Source organism: Leptopilina heterotoma, unplaced genomic scaffold (assembly GCF_015476425.1).
Source record: "Leptopilina heterotoma isolate Lh14 unplaced genomic scaffold, ASM1547642v1 Lhet_141, whole genome shotgun sequence".
Taxonomy (NCBI): Eukaryota; Metazoa; Arthropoda; class Insecta; order Hymenoptera; family Figitidae; genus Leptopilina; species Leptopilina heterotoma.
This window is the reverse complement of record NW_025110860.1, coordinates 611,016-629,644: the sequence shown is the minus strand read 5'-3', so window position 1 is coordinate 629,644 and position 18,629 is coordinate 611,016. Positions and strand designations below refer to the sequence as shown.

Here is an 18,629-nt window from a genome sequence, read left to right as displayed (position 1 = left end):
CTTTTCTTTTCTTACAAAAGTATAAAATAGTATGAAAATACTACGATTCTTTTAACTGCGTTTAACACACATTTTTTTTTAATTATCGTTGTTAACAATTTTAAATATTGCAAATATTTTTTTGCTTCTCTTACACATTTTTTTTTAATCTCAATAATTGTAAGTGCTTTAATAACGTATGAGTTATGAAATAACTTTGGTTTTTCGCTATTTCGACTTTAAGTCGAATTATTATTCAGTCGAATCTCTATCTTAATGGAGAATATGTTTAAAATTAAACACGTAAATAGAAAAACGTTAAATAGTTTACGACAAATTCACGATACGTTTAAACGAACAAAAAAACATAAAATGGAAGTAAATTAGATTGGAAAATAAAATAAAAAATCTTGAAACACATTTCGTCACCAACGACGTCTTTTTGCTCTTCCTCCTCCTACATGCACATCATCATCGCTAGATCCACTTGATTCCTCATCAACTTCCGATTTCTTTCTCTTCATAACTCGTTTAGCATTCAATTTCAAATCGCGAGTATAATTCGGAAACAAATGTCGACAATTCTCCTCATTTATTTTCTTCGCAATATTCTCATTTTCCATATATTCCTTCAATTTATCATCATTGGCGATCAAAAAATCGTAATAATTCACACCATCCGCAATTACATTTTTCTTCAATTTTTTCAATTCATTTTTACATCTCGTATAATAGGGTTTGACAAATGTTGTTTGAAGAAATTTCACATTCTGCTGAGCGTTCCTCTTGCCGAGTGCTTCCAATCTCACCAATTCACGAACAAATAATTGTGAAACCAAACGAAAAGGTTGTGGATCTTTGAAAATAGTGTAACCCTCATCATTGCCGTGATATTTTTCATATTTAAATCGATTGTACGTATATTTATTATGCGTGAGATTGTAAATTTTTCTATTCCTAAATCTTTCTTCTCGAATTTCTTCACGTTCCTTACGACGTTCCTCCCTGCTCTGCTCATAATCTTCCTCGTCCTCTAAACCACCGAAGAAATTATTTCTATACTCATCTTCATCGGAATATGAATCATCGGCACAATAATAATCATCTTGAATTTCTTGCACTGTTTTCTGTAAATGACCGACAGCGTATTCAATCGGAGTTTTTAATTCATTATCCACGGAATTAACATTCGCGCCGTACTTGAATAAAAGATGAACAATATGAGGAATTCCATTTTTTGCCGCACAATGAAGAACGCTTTCCTTATCCTTCGCTGACCATCCATTTGGATCGGCGCCTATTTTCAATAAATAGCTGAATACCTTGCTCCTGTCGATCCAAACTTGTTTATCATATTCGTCGTAAGAATCTTGAAATGAATCGAAAATCATACATCCTATAATGTAGCATAGTAAATTTTCACCATTCGATGCTTGAGCATTCATATCGGCTCCTGCTTTTAGAAGAAACTTGACGAGATCCAAATCATTTTCTTTGCAAGCCAAAAAAAGTGGAGTTAAACCCAATTTAGAGAACTCATTAATATTCGCACCGCGATCCAATAGTAATTGAGCGCTAGCTTGCTTATTGCCTTTAAGTACAAAATGAAGAGGTGTAAATCCCAATTTACAACTATCCCTGTATTCTTCACTTAAATTGTATGAGTCGAATGTTCCGAAAATCAATTTTCTTTCGTATTCATCTTCCGGTTCCGATCTTCTATAATACATTGATTTCTTCTTGTTATAATCCACAGATTGTACTTTTGTATTTACAACAGAATCCCTCTGTAAAAGCATCTCGATCACCTTTTCATTTTGTGTTCGAGCCGCGCAAATTAGTGGAGAACAGAAATAATTTACTTCCACGGTTTTCTTTCTGGAAAAACAAAATTTAGCTTTCAGTATTATTCGAAAAAATCAATGAGTTCTTTTTTAAATAAATATTTAATCATTATTAATTTTTATTAGTAGGCATTAAAATTCTTCAAAAGATTCAAATTCAAACCTTTTTGAAATTCAACAACTTTTTAAGAATATTTATTATAAAACGTGAAGATAACTATCGTTTTCTTCATGTTTTATAATAATTAAGGACGACCGAGTAATAAAATTAATTTTATATTATAAGAATACTGTTAATGCAACTTCTTTAAAATTATTTTCATCATTTTAATTCAATTATTATTTTTTTAAATTTTTAACTAAAATTCTTCTTTAATTCAATTTTTAAAAAGTTTTTGAAAAAGTTCTTTGAAAATTTTTAATTTCATTTATTTACAATAATTAAATTCAATTATAAAATAAAAACTAAATTAAATTTAATTATTTTCCGAAATTTTGAACTAAAATTCCTTTCTAAATAAATTTTTTTTTAAATAGTTAAATAATTAAATATATATTTAAAAATTGAACACAAATTTTAAAAGAATTGAAATTAAATTTTTTCGAAAAAAATAATTCTACAGAAATGTTAGTTAAGGGAATTAAAAATACAAATTTTGAAAGATTTTAATTTGAAACCCTTTTAAAATTCAATTATTTCTAAAAATCCACGCTATAATGCTTTTAAAATTCAATATTTAATTATTATCTCAATTTTTAACTGAAATTCATTTTTAATCAATTTTTGTATTAAAAAATTTTACTATTACTAGAATTCAATTATTTAAATACAAAAATAAATCATTTGTTGAATAATTGAATGTTTCTTAAAATTTAATTTTCATAAAGAATTTTAACTAAAATTCATTTTGAAATCAATTTTTATTAAAAAATTCTACTAGAATTCAATTATTTAAACATGAAAATAAATAATTTATTGAATAATTGAATGTTTCTTAAAACTGAATTCTCATAAAGAATTATAAAAACAAAATTTTAAATAATTGAATTTTTTTGACGAATTTTAATAAAATTTTTAAGAATAAGTACATTTTTCGAGCAATTCGATTAAAATTATATTAAAAATAATTGATATTTTGCGATGAGTTTTTGTAATTTATGAAAATAATTGAATTCTTAAAAAGAACTTTATAATTTATAAAAATAATTCAATTCTTGTAACCGATTTTATTAAAAATATTTTTAAATAATTGAATTTAAAAAAAATTAAGTTATTTATGAAAATAATTGAATTGTTGACAAGGATTTTATTTAAATTTTTTAAAATAATTGAATACCAGTAAAGATTTTTGTTATTTATGAAAATAATTAAATTGTTGACAAGAATTTTATTTAAATTTTTAAAATAATTGAATTCCTGCAAAGAATTTTATAATTTAAAAAAATAATTAAATTCTTGATGAGAATTTTATAATTTAACAAAATAATTAAATTCTTTCGAATTAAATTAAAATAAAGAAATTTTATCAAAATATTTTAAAAATATTTCATTTCTTCCAGAAATTTTTTTATCTATGAAAATAATTGAATTTTTGCAAAGAATTTTGTTTTTTGGAAAAACAATTGAATTTTTGGGAACAATTTTATTACAATTTTTTAAAATAATTAAATTCCTGGGAAGAATTCTATTATTTGTGAAAATAATTGAATTCTTTCAATGAATTTTATACACATTCTTAAAAATAAAAGAATTCTTTCGATTAATTTTATTTAAATTGAATTGAAAATATACAAATTCCTTCAAAGAATTATATTACTTATATGAAAATAATTGAATTCTTGCCAAGAATTGGGTTTTTTTTTCAAAATAATTGAATTCTTGAGAAGAATTTGACTAAATTTTATAAAAATAATTTAATTGTTTTAAGAAATTTTGTTGATATTTTAGAAGTTAATAAATAGCAATAGATAATTAATTCTGTCGAAAAATTTTATTGAAATTTTGAACATAATTGAAATATTTTGAATGACTTAATTAAAATTGTATTCAATAAAATTGATTTCTTGCAATGAATTTAGAAAAATATTCTATTCAATATGTTACAGAAATTCTGATAAACAACTGTTATCAAAATTTTTGAAAATAATTGACTTCTTTCGAAAAATTTTCTATAATATGAAAGTACAAGTCGTAAATGAAAATAAATAAATAAAATTGTATTTTAAATAATTGAATTCATGTGAAAATTGTATTTATGAAAAGAATGGAATTTTTGCGAATAATTTTATTAACATTTTTTTAAAAATTAAATTCTTAGCATAAAATTTTTTTGAAAATAACTGAATTTTTGCGAAGAATTTTATAGAAATTATTCACAATAATAAAAAAAAGTATCCAAATAATAGCAAATCGTTAAAAAGTAGAAAATTGATTTTAGTAGATGAGTGCGAATACAAAAATAACAAAATATAAGAAATATTAATTTCTTAAATAAATTAATAAAGATGTACATACCCTGATTTATTTTTAATCTTTGGATTCACATTGGCTCCGTGATTTAATAGCATTTCAATAATACTATTGTGCTTATTCAAAATTGCTGCATGCAGAGGCGTCAAATAAGATCCAACGACATAATTTGGGTCAACTTTGTTTTCCAGCAAAAATTTGACGACATCCACTCGTCCATTGAAGCAGGCGAAGTACAAGGCAAAATAAAATTTATCCTCTTTCTTTGGAGCGGCAGAAGTAGCTTCATAATGTTCTTTTATTTCTTCAGCGTTTCCCTTCACAGCAGCGAGAAATAACGGCGATTGACAAATTTCCTTATCCATTGCTGTGTAGCACAAAAAATATATTTTATAGACTATAATTTGAGTAATTGTACTGAAAATTATAAAATGGAAACACTACACTATAAACACATAATAAGTAAACAAAAGAGTCATAAATTTTGTGCTGTCTATTCAAAATATTTGAATTACAATTAGTTTTTTACTTTTAAAAATTAATACGACCACGTGTTGAAAATTGGAAAAAAAATTAAGAGCTTAGTTAAATAGATTGTAAATATAAAATTGATTAATTAAAAATTTTAAACAAAGATACTTACTTATTCGATGATATTTTGCATTCTACTTTTAGTCTTTTAGAGAAAAGTATCACAGAAGTTCAAACTCCAAAGACAGACGAATCAGGATTAAACAAGCAAATTAGCAAACTCCAAAGACGAAAGACGAATGAAGTAGGCGCCAAACGTTAGACCATTGAATGAACAATATAGACTGGAAACTCATTTATTTATTTATAAGGGTTGGGTAGGCAGAGTTTCTTAAGGAATATTAATTCAATTATTTTCATAAATAACAAAATTCTTTGAAGGAATTTAATTATTTTCAAAATTTTTCGATTTAATTCTTTGTAAGAATTCAATTAAAGTTCTTGTCACGTTCCAAGTACGAAAATAGGGAAAGTTTCGAGCCGAGAGATTACAACAAGTAATCGGTAAGAGTGCTCGGAGATTTCTGCCGAGGAAGATGATGTAGTCAGTCCCCTGGGTCCTGGTCCCCAAAGGACCCTGCGTGCGTTGAGTAGAGGGGATAGCTACCCCTACCTTTGAACGTCTCTGTGACCAATACAACCCTGACGGAATGTTATTTTACAAGTTATTTATACACGCATACCATTCTTTAATTTGTATTTAAAATTAACATTAGCAATGAAGTGTGTTTTGAACAATTAATATTTGTTTCGTCAATATTATAGAGCGGTTAGATCCTAGTAACATTTTTGTATTTCTTATATATCATTTATAATTAATCATTCACTTTTATGATTTATAATATTACAATATAGCAAATACATAATATTTAATAAGTTAAATTCGTTTAGCGTTGTTTTATACAAATTTTAATGTCGTACATATAATTCAAATATGAAATTCGTATCAAATTATAATTAAATAGAAAACTCATTTCCCTTTTTTATGTATGAAAAATGAGTCATTGGTTTTTCCTGAAGGTACAATACCCTTTTTTATAGCGGGGACTCGAGTAAAGCCCGAGTCCCACGGTCCCTTTTTTTATTGCTACCACATGTTTGGGGTTTCCCAACGTTTTCGAAGTTCAGGAATGTGTGCTTTTCAAAAGACTATTTTTTATAGAAAATAAACCCCGTTTTTTCTAAACTCTAATTTTTTTGTATCCTACGTGACATTTGCCTCTTTCTCGCAGATTATTTTAACATCTGTGATTTTAACTATTATTCTTATTTTCGAGGAACAGCACATGTATGGTTGTTATTCTATTTCATTTCCCGCAGATTTTTTTGGACGTAATAAAATTCTTTATGGAAATAAACAAATTGTTGAAAAAATTCTTCATTTTTCAATTATTTTCAAAATTTGAAATGAAAATTATTTAAAAAAACAATATTTTCAAAAAACTTAAAAAATTTCCCCAAAAAAAGTTAATTATTTATAAAAAATTCTAATAAAATTGTTTAAAAAAATTTATTTTTATATTCTGAAAAATTTTTCAAAAAATTCAACAAACAAAATGTTTAATTTCAATTATTATTATTAATGAACACAATTATTTTAAAAACTTGAAAATTCAATTATTTTAATTAATAATAAAATTCTTCGCAGGAATTCAATTATTTTCGTAAATAATAAAATTCTTTGAAGGAATAAAGTTATTTTCAAATTTCCTTTATAAAATTCTTTGCAAAAATTTAATTATTTTCGTAAATAATAAAATTCTTCGAAAGAATTCAATTATTTATAAATTTTTGGATAAAATTTTTTGCCAGAATTCAATTATTTTCAAATTTTTGTATAAAATTCTTTGCAAGAATTCAATTATTTTCGTAAATAATAAAATTCTTCCAAGGAATTCAATTATTTTCAAATTTTTAGTTAAAATTCTTTGCAAGAATTCAATTATTTTCATGAATAATAAAATTCTTCCAAAGAATTCAATTATTTTCAAATTTTTGGTTAAAATTCTTTGCAAGAATTCAATTATTTTCATATGAATAATAAAATTCTTCCAAAGAATTCAATTATTTTCAAATTTTTGGTTAAAATTCTTTGCAAGAATTCAATTATTTTTATGAATAATAAAATTTTTACAAATAATTCAATTATTTTCGTAAATAATAAAATTCTTCCAAGGAATTCAATTATTTTCATGAATAATAAAATTTTTACAAATAATTCAATGATTTTCGTAAATAATGAAATTTTTCGGAGAAATTCAATTATTACCAAAAATTATAATAAAATTCTTGACAAGAATTAAATTATTTTCATAAATAACAAAATTCTTCGAAAAAATTAATTATTTTCAAAAATTTGAATAAAATTCTTTGCAAGAATTCAATTATTTTCATAAATAATAAAATTCTTCCAAGGAATTCAATTGTTTTCAAAATTTTTGATAAAATTCGTTGCGAGAATCTCTGGTATTCTCGTTTGCGAGTGTTGTAAATTTCTGCAATTTATCAGATAATCATTTAGGAAAATATATATCTTCTTTGAAAACAAAAGTTTTCTTTAATATTTTCAAATTTTCCCGTAATTATTTAACATTCATTAACAGTTTTAATTATTCAACAATTTTTTAATTTAAGAAAATAAAATGAAAATTTAATTTAATGAAAAAAGAAGACAATTTTATTGTTTAGAAAATAACATTTTTTATCAACTCTTTTCTTTTCGTACAAAAGTATAAAATAGTATTCTAAAATAGTAGTCTTTTAACTACGTTTAACAGGCATTTTTTTAAATTATCGTTGTTAACAATTTTAAAAATTCCAAATATTTTGCTCTTTCTCTTACACAATTTTTTTTTAATCTCAAACTTTTTTTAATCTCACTTTTCGTACAAAATTATAAAATAGTATAAAAATACTGCGATTCTTTTAATTGCGTTTAACACGCATTTTATGAAATTATCGTTGTTAACAATTTTTAAAATTGCAAATATTTTTTTTTCTTTTTCTCACACGATTTTTTTTAATCTTAATAATTGTGAGTGCTTTAATAATCTATAAGCTATGAAATAACTTTGGTTTTTCGGCCTCGACTTTAAGTCGAATCACTATCTTAATAAAAAATATGTTTAAAATTAAACACGTAAATAGAAAAACGTTAAATAGTTTACAACAAAAGTTCACGGTACGTTTAAACAAACAAAAAAACATAATACTTATAGAAGTAAACTAGAGTGGAAAATAAAATAAAAAATATTGAGAGAAGACACAATTTGGTCCTCAACGACGTTTTTTTGCTCTTCCTCCGCCAACTTGCACATCATCATCGCTCGATCCACTTGATTCTTCATCAACTTTCGATTTCTTTCTCTTCATTACTCGTTTAGCATTCAATTTCAAATCACGAGTATAATTCGGAAACAATTCTCGACAATTCTTCTCATTTATTTCCTTCGCAATCTTCGCATTTTTCATAAATTCCTTCAATTTATCATCATTGGCGATCAAAAAATCGTAATAATTCACACCATCAGCTATTACATTTTTCTTCAATTTTTTCAATTCATTTTTACATCTCGTATAATAGGGTTTGACAAATTTTGTTTGAAGAAATTTCACATTCTGCTGAGCGTTCTTCTTGCCGAGTGCTTCCAATCTCACCAATTCACGAACAAATAATTGTGAAACCAAACGCAAAGGTTGAGGATCTTTGAAAATAGTGTAACCCTCATCGTTAGCCTGATCCTTTTCATATTTAAATTTATTGTACGTATATTTATTATGCGTGAGATTGTAAATTTTTCTGTTGTCAAATTTATGTTTTCGTCTAGCTTCACGCTCCTTTTGACGATCCTCCATGTCCCTCTCATGTTCTTCCTCTTCTTCTGAATCATCGAAGAAACGACTTCTATAATCATCATCATCAGATGATGAAATATCCCAATAATAAACATCTTGAATTTCTTCTAATGTTTCCTGTAAACTACTGACTGCGTATTCAATCGGAGTTTTTAATTCATTATCCACGGAATTAACATTCGCGCCGTACTTCAATAAAAGATGAATAATGTGAGGAACTCCATTTCTTGCCGCGCAATGAAGAACGCTTTCCTTATTCTTCACTGACCATCCATTTGGATCGGCGCCTACTTTCAATAAATAACTGAACACCTTGCACCTGTCGATCCAAACTTGTTTCTCGTATTCGTCGTAAGAATGTTGAAATGAATCGATAATAATACATCTTATAACGTAGGATAGTAAATTTTTACCATTGGCTACTTGAGCTTTCATATCGGCTCCTGCTTTTAGAACAAACTTGACGAGATCCACATCATTTCGTTCGCAAGCCAAACAAAGTGGAGTTAAACCAAATTCAGAACTCTCATTAATGTTCGCACCGTGATCTAATAGTAATTGAGCGATAGCTTGCTTATTGCCCTTAATTGCAAAATGAAGAGGTGTAAATCCCATTTGACTATGATCACTGTATTCTTTACTTAATTTATCTGAGTCGAATGTTCCGAAAATCAATTTTCTTTCGTATTCATCTTCCGGTTCCGATCTTCTATAATACATTGATTTCTTCTTGTTATAATCCACAGATTGTACTTTTGTATTTACAACAGAATCCCTCTGTAAAAGCATCTCGATCACCTTTCCATTTTGTGTTCGAGCCGCGCAAATTAGTGGAGAACAAAAATAATTTACTTCCACGGTTTTCTTTCTGAAAAAACAAAATTTAGCTTTCAGTATTATTCGAAAAAATCAATGAATTCCTTTTTAAATAAATATTTAATCATTATTAATTTTCATCAATAGGCATTAGAATTCTTCAAAAGATTCAAATTCAAACCTTTTTGAAATTCAACAACTTGTAAGAATATTTATTATAAAACGTGAAGATAATAATTAAAGATGACCGAGTAATAAAATTAATTTTATATTATGAGAATATTTTTAATGCAACTTCTTTAAAATTATTTTCATCATTCTAATTCAATTATTTTTTAAAAATTGTTAACTAAAATTTTTCTTTAATTCAATATTTAAAAAGTTTTTGAAAAAGTTCTTTGAAAATTTTTAAATTCATTTATTTACAATTAGATTAAAATTTAAAAATAAAAACTAAATTATACTTAATTATTTTCTGGATTTTTTAATTAAAATTCCTTTCTAAATAAATTTTTTTAATAGTTAAATAATTAAATACATATTTAAAAATTCAAAAAAAATTTGTAAAGAATTTAAATTAAACTTTTTCGAAAAAAATAATTCCACAGAAATGTTAGTTAAAGGAATTAAAAATTCAAATTCTCAAAGATTTTAATTTCAAACCTTTTCAAAATTCAATTATTTTTAAACATCCACGCTATAATACTTTTAAAATTCAATTTCATTATCTAAAATCTTAACTAAAATCCATTTTTAGTAAAAATATTTTAAAAATTTACTATTTTTACTAGAACGTTTCTCAAAACTGAATTCTCATAAAGAATTTGATCAACAAACTTTTAAATAATTGAATTCTTTTGGCGGATTTTAATACAATTTTTGAGAAATAATTACATTTTTCGAGGAATTCGATTAAAATTGTATTTAAAAGAATTGAAATTCTGCGATGAGTTTTATTATTTATGAAAATAATTGAATCCTTGTAAAAAATTTTATTATTTATGAAAATACTTGAATTATTGGGTAGAAAAATATTAACATTTTTTTTAAATAATTAAATTCCTGCAAAGAATTATATTATTTATGAAAGTAATTGAATTTTTTAGAAGAATATTATTTAAATTTTTTGAAATATTTGAGTTCCTGCAAAAGAATTTTATTTATGAAAATAATTGAATTTTTGCAAAGAATTGCAAAAATCCACATTTTAATGCTTTAAAAATTCAATTTTATTATATAAAATCTTAACTAAAATCGATTTTCAGTAAAAATAGTAAAAAAAAATTTTGAAAATGATTGAATTCTTGCCAAAAGTGTTAATATAAGTAAATAAAAATTTTAAAAATAATTGAATTCCTGGGAAGAATTTTATTATTTGTGCATATAATTAAATTCTTATCAAAAATGTTATTAATACTAAAATTTTTATATTTATAAAAATAATTGAATTCTTGCGAAGAATTTTATCAAAAAATTTGAAAATAAATTTATTCCTACGAAGAATTTGATTATTTACGAAAATAATTGAATTTTATTAAAGATTTTATTCAAACTTATGAAAATAATTCAATTTCTTGGAAGAACTTTGTTATTTATGAAAATAATTGAATTTCTGTCAAGTATTTTATTATAATTTTAGGAAATAATTGAATTTCTCCGAAGAATTTTATTAATTACGAAAATAATTAGATTCTTGCGAAAAATTTATCAAAAAATTTGAAAATAATTGAATTCCTTGTAAGAATTTTATTATTTACGAAAATAATTAAATTCTTTGCAAACAATTTTGATATTTCTAAAATTAATTTTATGAAAATAATTGAATCTTTGCCAAAAATAATTAAATTAATTAAATATAATAATAATTTTCTTCAAATAATTAAAATTATTGAATAAGATTGAATTTTTGACAAAAATGTCATTAATAATTAAAATTTTTGAAACTATTGAATTTTTTATTAAAAATTTTGAAAATAATTAAATTCCTGCAAAGGATTCTATTATTTGTAAAAATAAATTAATTCTTCCTAAAAATGTTATTAAAATTTTTGAAAACAATTTAATTGTTTCGAAGAAAATATCGAAAATATCGAAAGAAAGTATCGAAATTTTTAAAAATGAAATGGAATTCTTTCGACGAATTTTATAAACATTTTTAAAAATAATGAAACTCTTTTAATTAATTTCATTTAAATTGTACTGAAAATAATTAAATTCGAGCAAAGAATTAGATTATATTTATCGAAATAATTTAATTCTTCTCAAAAGTTTTATTATTTGCGAAAATAACTGAATTCTTATGATAAATTTTATTTAAATTGTTGAAAATAAATAAATTCTTTTGAAGAATTTTATTAACATTTTGAAATGAATAATATAGAAAAAAAAGTATCCAAACAATAGCAATTCGTAAAAGAGTAGAAATTAGATTTAAATAGATGAGTGCGAATACAAAAATAACAAAATATAAGAAATATTATTTTCTTAAATAAATTAATAAAAATGTACATACCCTGATTTATTTTTAATCTTTGGATTCACATTCGCTCCGTGATTTAATAGCATTTCAACAATACTATTGTGCTTATTCAAAATTGCTGCATGCAGAGGCGTCAAATAAGATCCAACGACATAATTGGGATCAACTTTGTTTTCCAGCAAAAATTTGACGACATCCACTCGTCCATTGAAGCAGGCGAAGTACAAGGCAAAATAAAAGTTATCCTTTTTCTTCGGAGCGGCAGAAGCAGCTTCATAATGTTTTTTTATTTCTTCTGCGGTTCCTTTGACAGCAGCGAGAAATAACGGCGATTGACAAATTTCCTTATCCATTGCTGTGTAGCACAAAAAACATATTTTATAGACTATAATTTGAGTAATTGTATTGAAAATTATAAAATGGAAACACTACACTATAAACACATAATAAGTAAACAAATGAGTCATAAATTTTGTGCTGTCTATTCAAAATATTTGAATCACGATTAATTTCTAACTTCTAAAATGAATACGACCACGTGTTGAATATTAGAAAAAAAATTAAGAGCTTGGTAAATAGATTGTAAATATAAAATTGATTAATTAAAAGTTTTAAACATAGATACTTACTTATTCGATGATATTTTGCATACTACTTTTAGAGAAAAGTATCACAGAAGTTCAAACACGAGGACAGACGAAACAGGATTAAACAAGCAATAATGCAAACGGCAAGAAAAGAGAATTAAGCGCCAAGACGAAGACCAATGAATAAACAATATAGACTGGAAACTCATTTATTTATTTATAAGGGTTGGGTAGGCAGAGTTTCCGGATAAGGAAAGTTAAATTAATTTTGAAAGAAAGATTATTAATAATAATTATTAATAAAAGAAAGAAAAAACGATTATTAATATTTTTTGTTGTTTAAACATTAATAATAATTAATAATAAAGGTAATTATAAAAGGAAATAAATAAAATGGTAATTGCACCCGAATTTAAAAGTCGGCGGCATTTCTAGTTCGTTGTTATTTTTTAGAGGGCGCTGAAAACTTTAAGTGGATTCTAACCTACAAATTCAATCTGTCAGAAACGTCAAAAATTTGTTATGATATTGAATAATACTAATTAAAAATATGTTTATTTGAAAATATTCCATAATCTACAGTTATTTATTGTTATTAATATAGAAAGTTGTTATTGTATAGTATTTTATTGAATTGTTACTGATTATTCATGTTTTATTATAAACGCTAAAGAGGTTAGTATAATTTTTCTCCAAAATAATTTTCTTCTATATACTTTAAATAATTCATTAATTTTTTATTATTATTATTAAAACAACAATTATTTCATAAACAAACAATATAGAATATTGACACAATTTTAATTATACTGTTTTCGCTTTATTACATTTCTATTTTCGTTTTATAATTAATTATGTAATTATGAACGTAATGTTTTTATTTAAAATATTTTTTCCTTTAATATTATTTCCCGTGGATAAACAAAAAAATATTTAAATATTTAACAAAATTATTCAAGATGAATAATTGAATTTAGAAATCAGTGAAAGGCCAGAAAAATAAAAAATAAAATTTATATGCCAACGCAATTAAATAAACGACTTTTTCTACTTTTTTAGTCCTATTTTTAATCGACTAAAGTGACTTTTTAAATTTAATTAACGTCTTAAAGTCGATCGACTTTAACGGTCAATTATTAATTATCAACAATTTTTTATTCTTAGGGGAAATATTGGGAAAATGTACGATTTACAAAAACTTGAGGAGGAAGCGAGGGCAACGGCGACAAAGCAAGTGGTTAATATGCTTCAAAGACCTGATCAATTGGAAAAAGTTGAACAATATAAACGAAGAATTAATCGAAAGAAGGCCTCTGTTGAGACAATGTTAAAAACGGCAATGCAAAGTCAACTCGATGGTGTTCGCGTTGGTTTCGATCAATTACAAAGTTCATTGCAAAGTGTTTACGCAATAAAACAAGAATTATTAACAATTGGCGAATCATTTGGCACTGCACCTGAATTACATGCAAAATTACAGGCCGTTCAAGACGAAAGTATGCGACATTCACAATATGTCACTGCAAAAGAAAATTTAAAACACATTTTCACCGTTCCTGAGAGTGTTGAAAAAACTAAACAATGGATCAATGAGGGGAAACTTCTTCACGCACATCAATGTTTAATGGATCTTGAAAATTCAAGGTAATTATTTTTTAATAAGAATTTTTACAGGATTGCTACAGGTCAGAAAATTCAGGGAAAAATCAGGGAAAGTATAATTGGTCAAAGAAAACAGGGAAAAGTCAGCGATTATTATTAAAAGTACTGGAAAAAATTGAATTTTTAGAGTTTATAAGAAAATTCTGAATTTTCGTCTAAACTGTCAAATTACCACGAATTCTAATAGAAAACCTTCAAATTTTTCTATTTCTGACAACAATTTTTTTTTCAAATAACTTAATTCTTGAACAACTATCATAAAATTATTTAGATAATTTTATTTTTAGAAATTATTTAATGAATAATTTTACTTAAATATTTCAAAACTAATTAAATTTTAAAAGAGTTGCGTTTACAAATATCATAAATAGATGAACTTCAAAAGGTTTAAATTTAAAATTTTATAAAGTTTCAATTTTGAATGAATTTATTTAGAAATTTTAAAGAACAGATTTTTAAAAAAATTTAATAAATCAAATTCTTCAGAAATTAGTTCCATTTTTTTTTTAAATTTAATTAATTATTAAAAATAATGGATTTATAGAAGAATTTAAGTTAAAAACACTAAAGAAAAAATTGAATTTTGGAGAAGTTACAAATGATTGCAGAAATTCAATTATTTTCAAAAACTAATAAAATTCTTCGCAAAAAATCAATTAGGTTAAGAAATTAAAGAAAATTCTCTTCAAAATTTCAATTATCTGTATAAATAATAAAATTATTCTCCGAAAATGAATTATTTTGACAAATTTTAATAAAATTCTTGGCGAAATTTTGTAGAATTAGTGTTTTTGAAATAGTTTAATTGAATTTTTTTAAAATTATTTGAAGTTTTTTATTTTCTAAAATATATTTAATTGAAGAATGTCCAAATAATCGAAATTTTATAAATTCAATTGTAAGCAAATATTGATTTGAAAATTCTCATAGAACTTTTTCAAAAATTATTAAAACTAATTGATTTAAAGAAGAATTTTAGTTAAAAATTCTAGAAAATAATAATTGAATTGAAATGATGGAAATAATTTTGAAGAAGTTACAGTAACTTGTAATATAAAATAATGATTTTATCATTTGGTCATCCTTAATTATTATAAATCATGAAGAAATTGATCACTCCGAGTCGAAGAATTTTTGTTTTGAATTTGAATGTTTTGAAAAATTGTAATTCGTATGGAAAAATATTAAGGATGAAATATTTATTTAAAAAAGAAGTTATTGATGAAATCGAATAATTTTACAATTAAAGAAATTCGTAAATAAATGTAATAAAACATTTTTTTGAGTATCTAATAATTTTTAGAGTGAATCAGAATATTCTTCATGGTCAGGGAATACATAGTCAAAATTTTGTTTGAAAATCAGGGAAAAGTGAGGGAATTACAAAATTAAATTTTTGTCGCAATCCTGTTTTAGGTTGATTTCTTTAAGATATAAATAATAATATTAAAAATATTAATATAAATATTAAAATAATAATATTAGTATATTATTTACAAAAAGAAGAATTAATAATTAAAAGGAATAATAATTTTTAATATTATGAATTCTTTTAGGGATGATTTGCTCTATGAACTGCACAAACTTCCAAATCAATCGATGCCTGACACGGTAATGTTGAAGGCCTATTTCGAGGACGTGGAGAAACTCTCGCAATTAATGGAGAAACAAATACGTTTAGTTTTGAGTCGAACATTAAATACAGTGAGAAAAGAACCAACGGTAATTGTCACAGCCCTTAGAATTGTTGAACGCGAGGAAAAAGCTGATCATTTTGCCGTACAACGTCATCGACAATCGGGTTTCATGCCACCGGGACGTCCGAAAAAATGGAAGGAAATGGCAATTGCAACATTGGAAAAATCAGTGGCAAATCGAATTGAAGGAACGCAAGTCGATGAGCGAGCTGACAATAAAATGTGGCTTGTTCGTTATTTGGAATTAACACGTCTTCTAATTCTCGAGGATCTTCGTGTTGTTAAAACTCTATGTGGACCTTGCTTTCCACCCTCCTACGATATTGTCAATAAATTTGTGAAAATGTATCACACAAGTTTATCGCAACACTTGATGGATATTATTGCCAGCGGTCTCGAGGGCAATGAATACGTTTCAGTGCTCGCTTGGATAATGAATACCTACACTGGTGCGGATTTAATGAAACATTCTGAATTGAATATCGATACGAGTGAAATTGGTCCGTTGTTGAATAAGGAGATGGTGGACGATTTGCAAGAGAAATATTTGCGTAATATGTATCAGAATTATGAAGAGTGGATGAAGAAGACATTGGAAACGGAAAAAGTTGATTGGTGGAGTGGAATATTACCTGATAGTAGTACACAGGATACTTACTATCATACTGCAGCACCTGTTATTATTTTTCAAATGATCGATCAAAATTTACAGGTATTTTTCTTTTAGTAGTAGTACTTTTTTTTCATTGATCACAGACCGTCACTTTTTTTTACCTTTTAAATTTTCTCACCTATTTCACCTATTTTGTTGTTAATTTTCACCTATTTCACCGATTTTGTTAACTTATCATATATTTAATCCAAACTAGTTTTTAAGCTACTGAGATGACTTGCTGATGAATTGACAATTGTTTCGTGAATTATTTTTTTAAACATATTCTGCATTTAAAATAATTGAATTTTTTAAAGAAATTTTATTAAAATTTGATTATGAAAATAAATGAATTCTCGACAAGAATTTTATTTTAATTTTTAAAATACTGAATTCCTGCAAAGAATTTTGTTATTTATGAAAATAATTGAATTCTTGCGAATAATTTTATTAAAAATTGTAATAATAATTAAAATTCTTCGAAGAACTTTGTTATTTATGAAAATAATTGAATTCTTACAAACAATTGAATAAAAAAGTTTTAATAATAATTAAATTTCTTCGAAGAATTTAGTCATTTATGAAAATAATTAAATACTTTCAAAGAATTTCATAAAATATTTTTGAAATTAATTAAAATCCTGCAAAGAATTTTAGTATTTATGAAAATAATTGTACTTTTGCGAACAATTTTATAAAAAAGTTTCAATAATAATTAAATTTAATTGTGTTTGTAATTATAATTCTTATAATCACTAATTTATAATAAGTCACTAATTTTGAGAAAATAATTCATTTTTTCACCTTATTTAAGGGACAAAAATACTTTGATCCCCACATTTTCCATTTTTTTTATTTTTTTTTCTTCTTGATTTTGAAATGAAAAATTGTTTTTCCCTCTTTTTTTAGGTGACAAAAACGATCAGTCAGGATTTAACTTCAAAGGCTCTCCAATTGTGCATTGAACAAGTGACAAAATATGCGGATATTTATTCAAAGGCAATAACTGAATTTAAATTGAGACATTTCGATGATCGTAGTCGTGTTCCATATTTTACTCATCACATGATTACCGTAGTGAATAATTGTTTGCAATTCATTGAACTCGCACAACAAATGAAACAACTTTATTGGCTGCCAAATGCAAGTGGTGAAATTGCGCGCAAATTTGAGACACTATTGGATAATTATCAAAGAATTCGAAATGATGCAGCGGCAATTTTACTCGAGGAATCATTTCTCGATTTGGAATTACATTTTCACGATCTACTCACACCAAAATGGCTCTCGTCGCCAATACCCGTTGAAACAATTTGCGTTACTCTCGAGGATTATTTTCAGGTAAAATTGCAAATTATTTTCTTTAATCCTTTTTTTAATTTTTTTTTTGTAAAGATTTACCTTTTCTTTCTTTTAATTTTTTTTAAAAGATTTTTTAATCTTTATCTGTTTTTTTCTTTTTTCACAGGACTACAATCATTTGCGACCGAAGAATTTCGATTATGTGATAACCGAGGCACAGAAATTAATAGCAAAACGTTATATTTCGGCAATGTTACAAAGGAAAATATCGTTGAAAAATTATGACGAATGTTTAAATTGCACATCGAAAATAATGGCCGAGGCGGATAAATTAAAGAATTTCTTCTCGCGAATTGCGCCGAAAGTTGGTAATTTTGATTCGCCGTTTGAAATAATAAAACGTTTAGCCGAAGTATTGCGTTGCGAGGATTCGGAAATATTGTCACTCGATCTTCATTCATTGGTGGAAAAATATCCCGATATGAGTGAAGATCAATTGGTGAGATTATTAAGTTTGAGGGGCGATATACCAAAAGGTGAGGCGAGAGAAAAAGTTTCTTACATTTTAGAAGCATTACGCAATCGAAGAATGTTACAATCAAATCCCGATAGTATTTTTAAGCAAATTATCATTCAGGACAGTTTTCTCAGTTGGAAAACATAAAAATAGAAACTTATATTTATATTAAAAAATATTTTATTTTTAGGTAATAAATTATTTTTATCAACTTCATGAAGTTTTTTACTTACACTTT

At 24.9% G+C, this 18,629-nt stretch overlaps 2 protein-coding genes across 4 annotated transcripts; one reads left to right on the top strand and one right to left on the bottom strand.

The window, feature by feature from the left end:
* Positions 1–7: 7 nt before the first annotated feature.
* On the bottom strand, positions 8–12,744 carry LOC122498052 (ankyrin-1-like). 3 transcript variants are annotated; one of them, XM_043605577.1, is made up of 3 exons: positions 12,604–12,719; positions 4,339–4,660; positions 8–1,857 (listed from the first exon to the last, which is right to left on the bottom strand). In XM_043605577.1, the coding sequence occupies exons 2-3, from the start codon at positions 4,656–4,658 to the stop codon at positions 405–407; spliced, it is 1,773 nt and encodes a 590-aa protein (XP_043461512.1). In that variant the 5' UTR covers positions 4,659–4,660; positions 12,604–12,719; the 3' UTR covers positions 8–404. The 3 variants fall into 3 exon arrangements, with proteins under 3 accessions (XP_043461512.1, XP_043461511.1, XP_043461513.1); XM_043605576.1 differs by lacking the exon at positions 12,604–12,719 and adding an exon at positions 4,937–5,096; XM_043605578.1 differs by lacking the exons at positions 8–1,857; positions 4,339–4,660 and adding exons at positions 7,479–9,547; positions 12,008–12,329 and having other exon boundaries at positions 12,604–12,744.
* Positions 12,745–13,032: 288 nt separating this feature from the next.
* Positions 13,033–18,602, top strand: LOC122498049 (exocyst complex component 3). The gene is made up of 5 exons (XM_043605565.1): positions 13,033–13,236; positions 13,726–14,205; positions 15,780–16,632; positions 17,482–17,913; positions 18,041–18,602. Exons 2-5 carry the CDS (start codon positions 13,742–13,744, stop codon positions 18,536–18,538), a joined length of 2,247 nt encoding a protein of 748 aa, XP_043461500.1. The 5' UTR covers positions 13,033–13,236; positions 13,726–13,741; the 3' UTR covers positions 18,539–18,602.
* Positions 18,603–18,629: the final 27 nt, after the last annotated feature.

Bases quoted from the DNA above. Each gene is read 5' to 3' on its own strand.
- LOC122498052 (XM_043605577.1), bottom strand. From the start codon at position 4,658: ATGGATAAGGAAATTTGTCAATCGCCGTTATTTCTCGCTGCTGTGAAG. The intron at 1,858-4,338 runs GTATGTACATCT...TTGTTTTTCCAG, and splicing joins AAGATTAAAAATAAATCAGG to AAAGAAAACCGTGGAAGTAA.
- LOC122498049 (XM_043605565.1), top strand. From the start codon at position 13,742: ATGTACGATTTACAAAAACTTGAGGAGGAAGCGAGGGCAACGGCGACA. The intron at 14,206-15,779 runs GTAATTATTTTT...GAATTCTTTTAG, and splicing joins ATGGATCTTGAAAATTCAAG to GGATGATTTGCTCTATGAAC. The intron at 17,914-18,040 runs GTAAAATTGCAA...CTTTTTTCACAG, and splicing joins CTCTCGAGGATTATTTTCAG to GACTACAATCATTTGCGACC.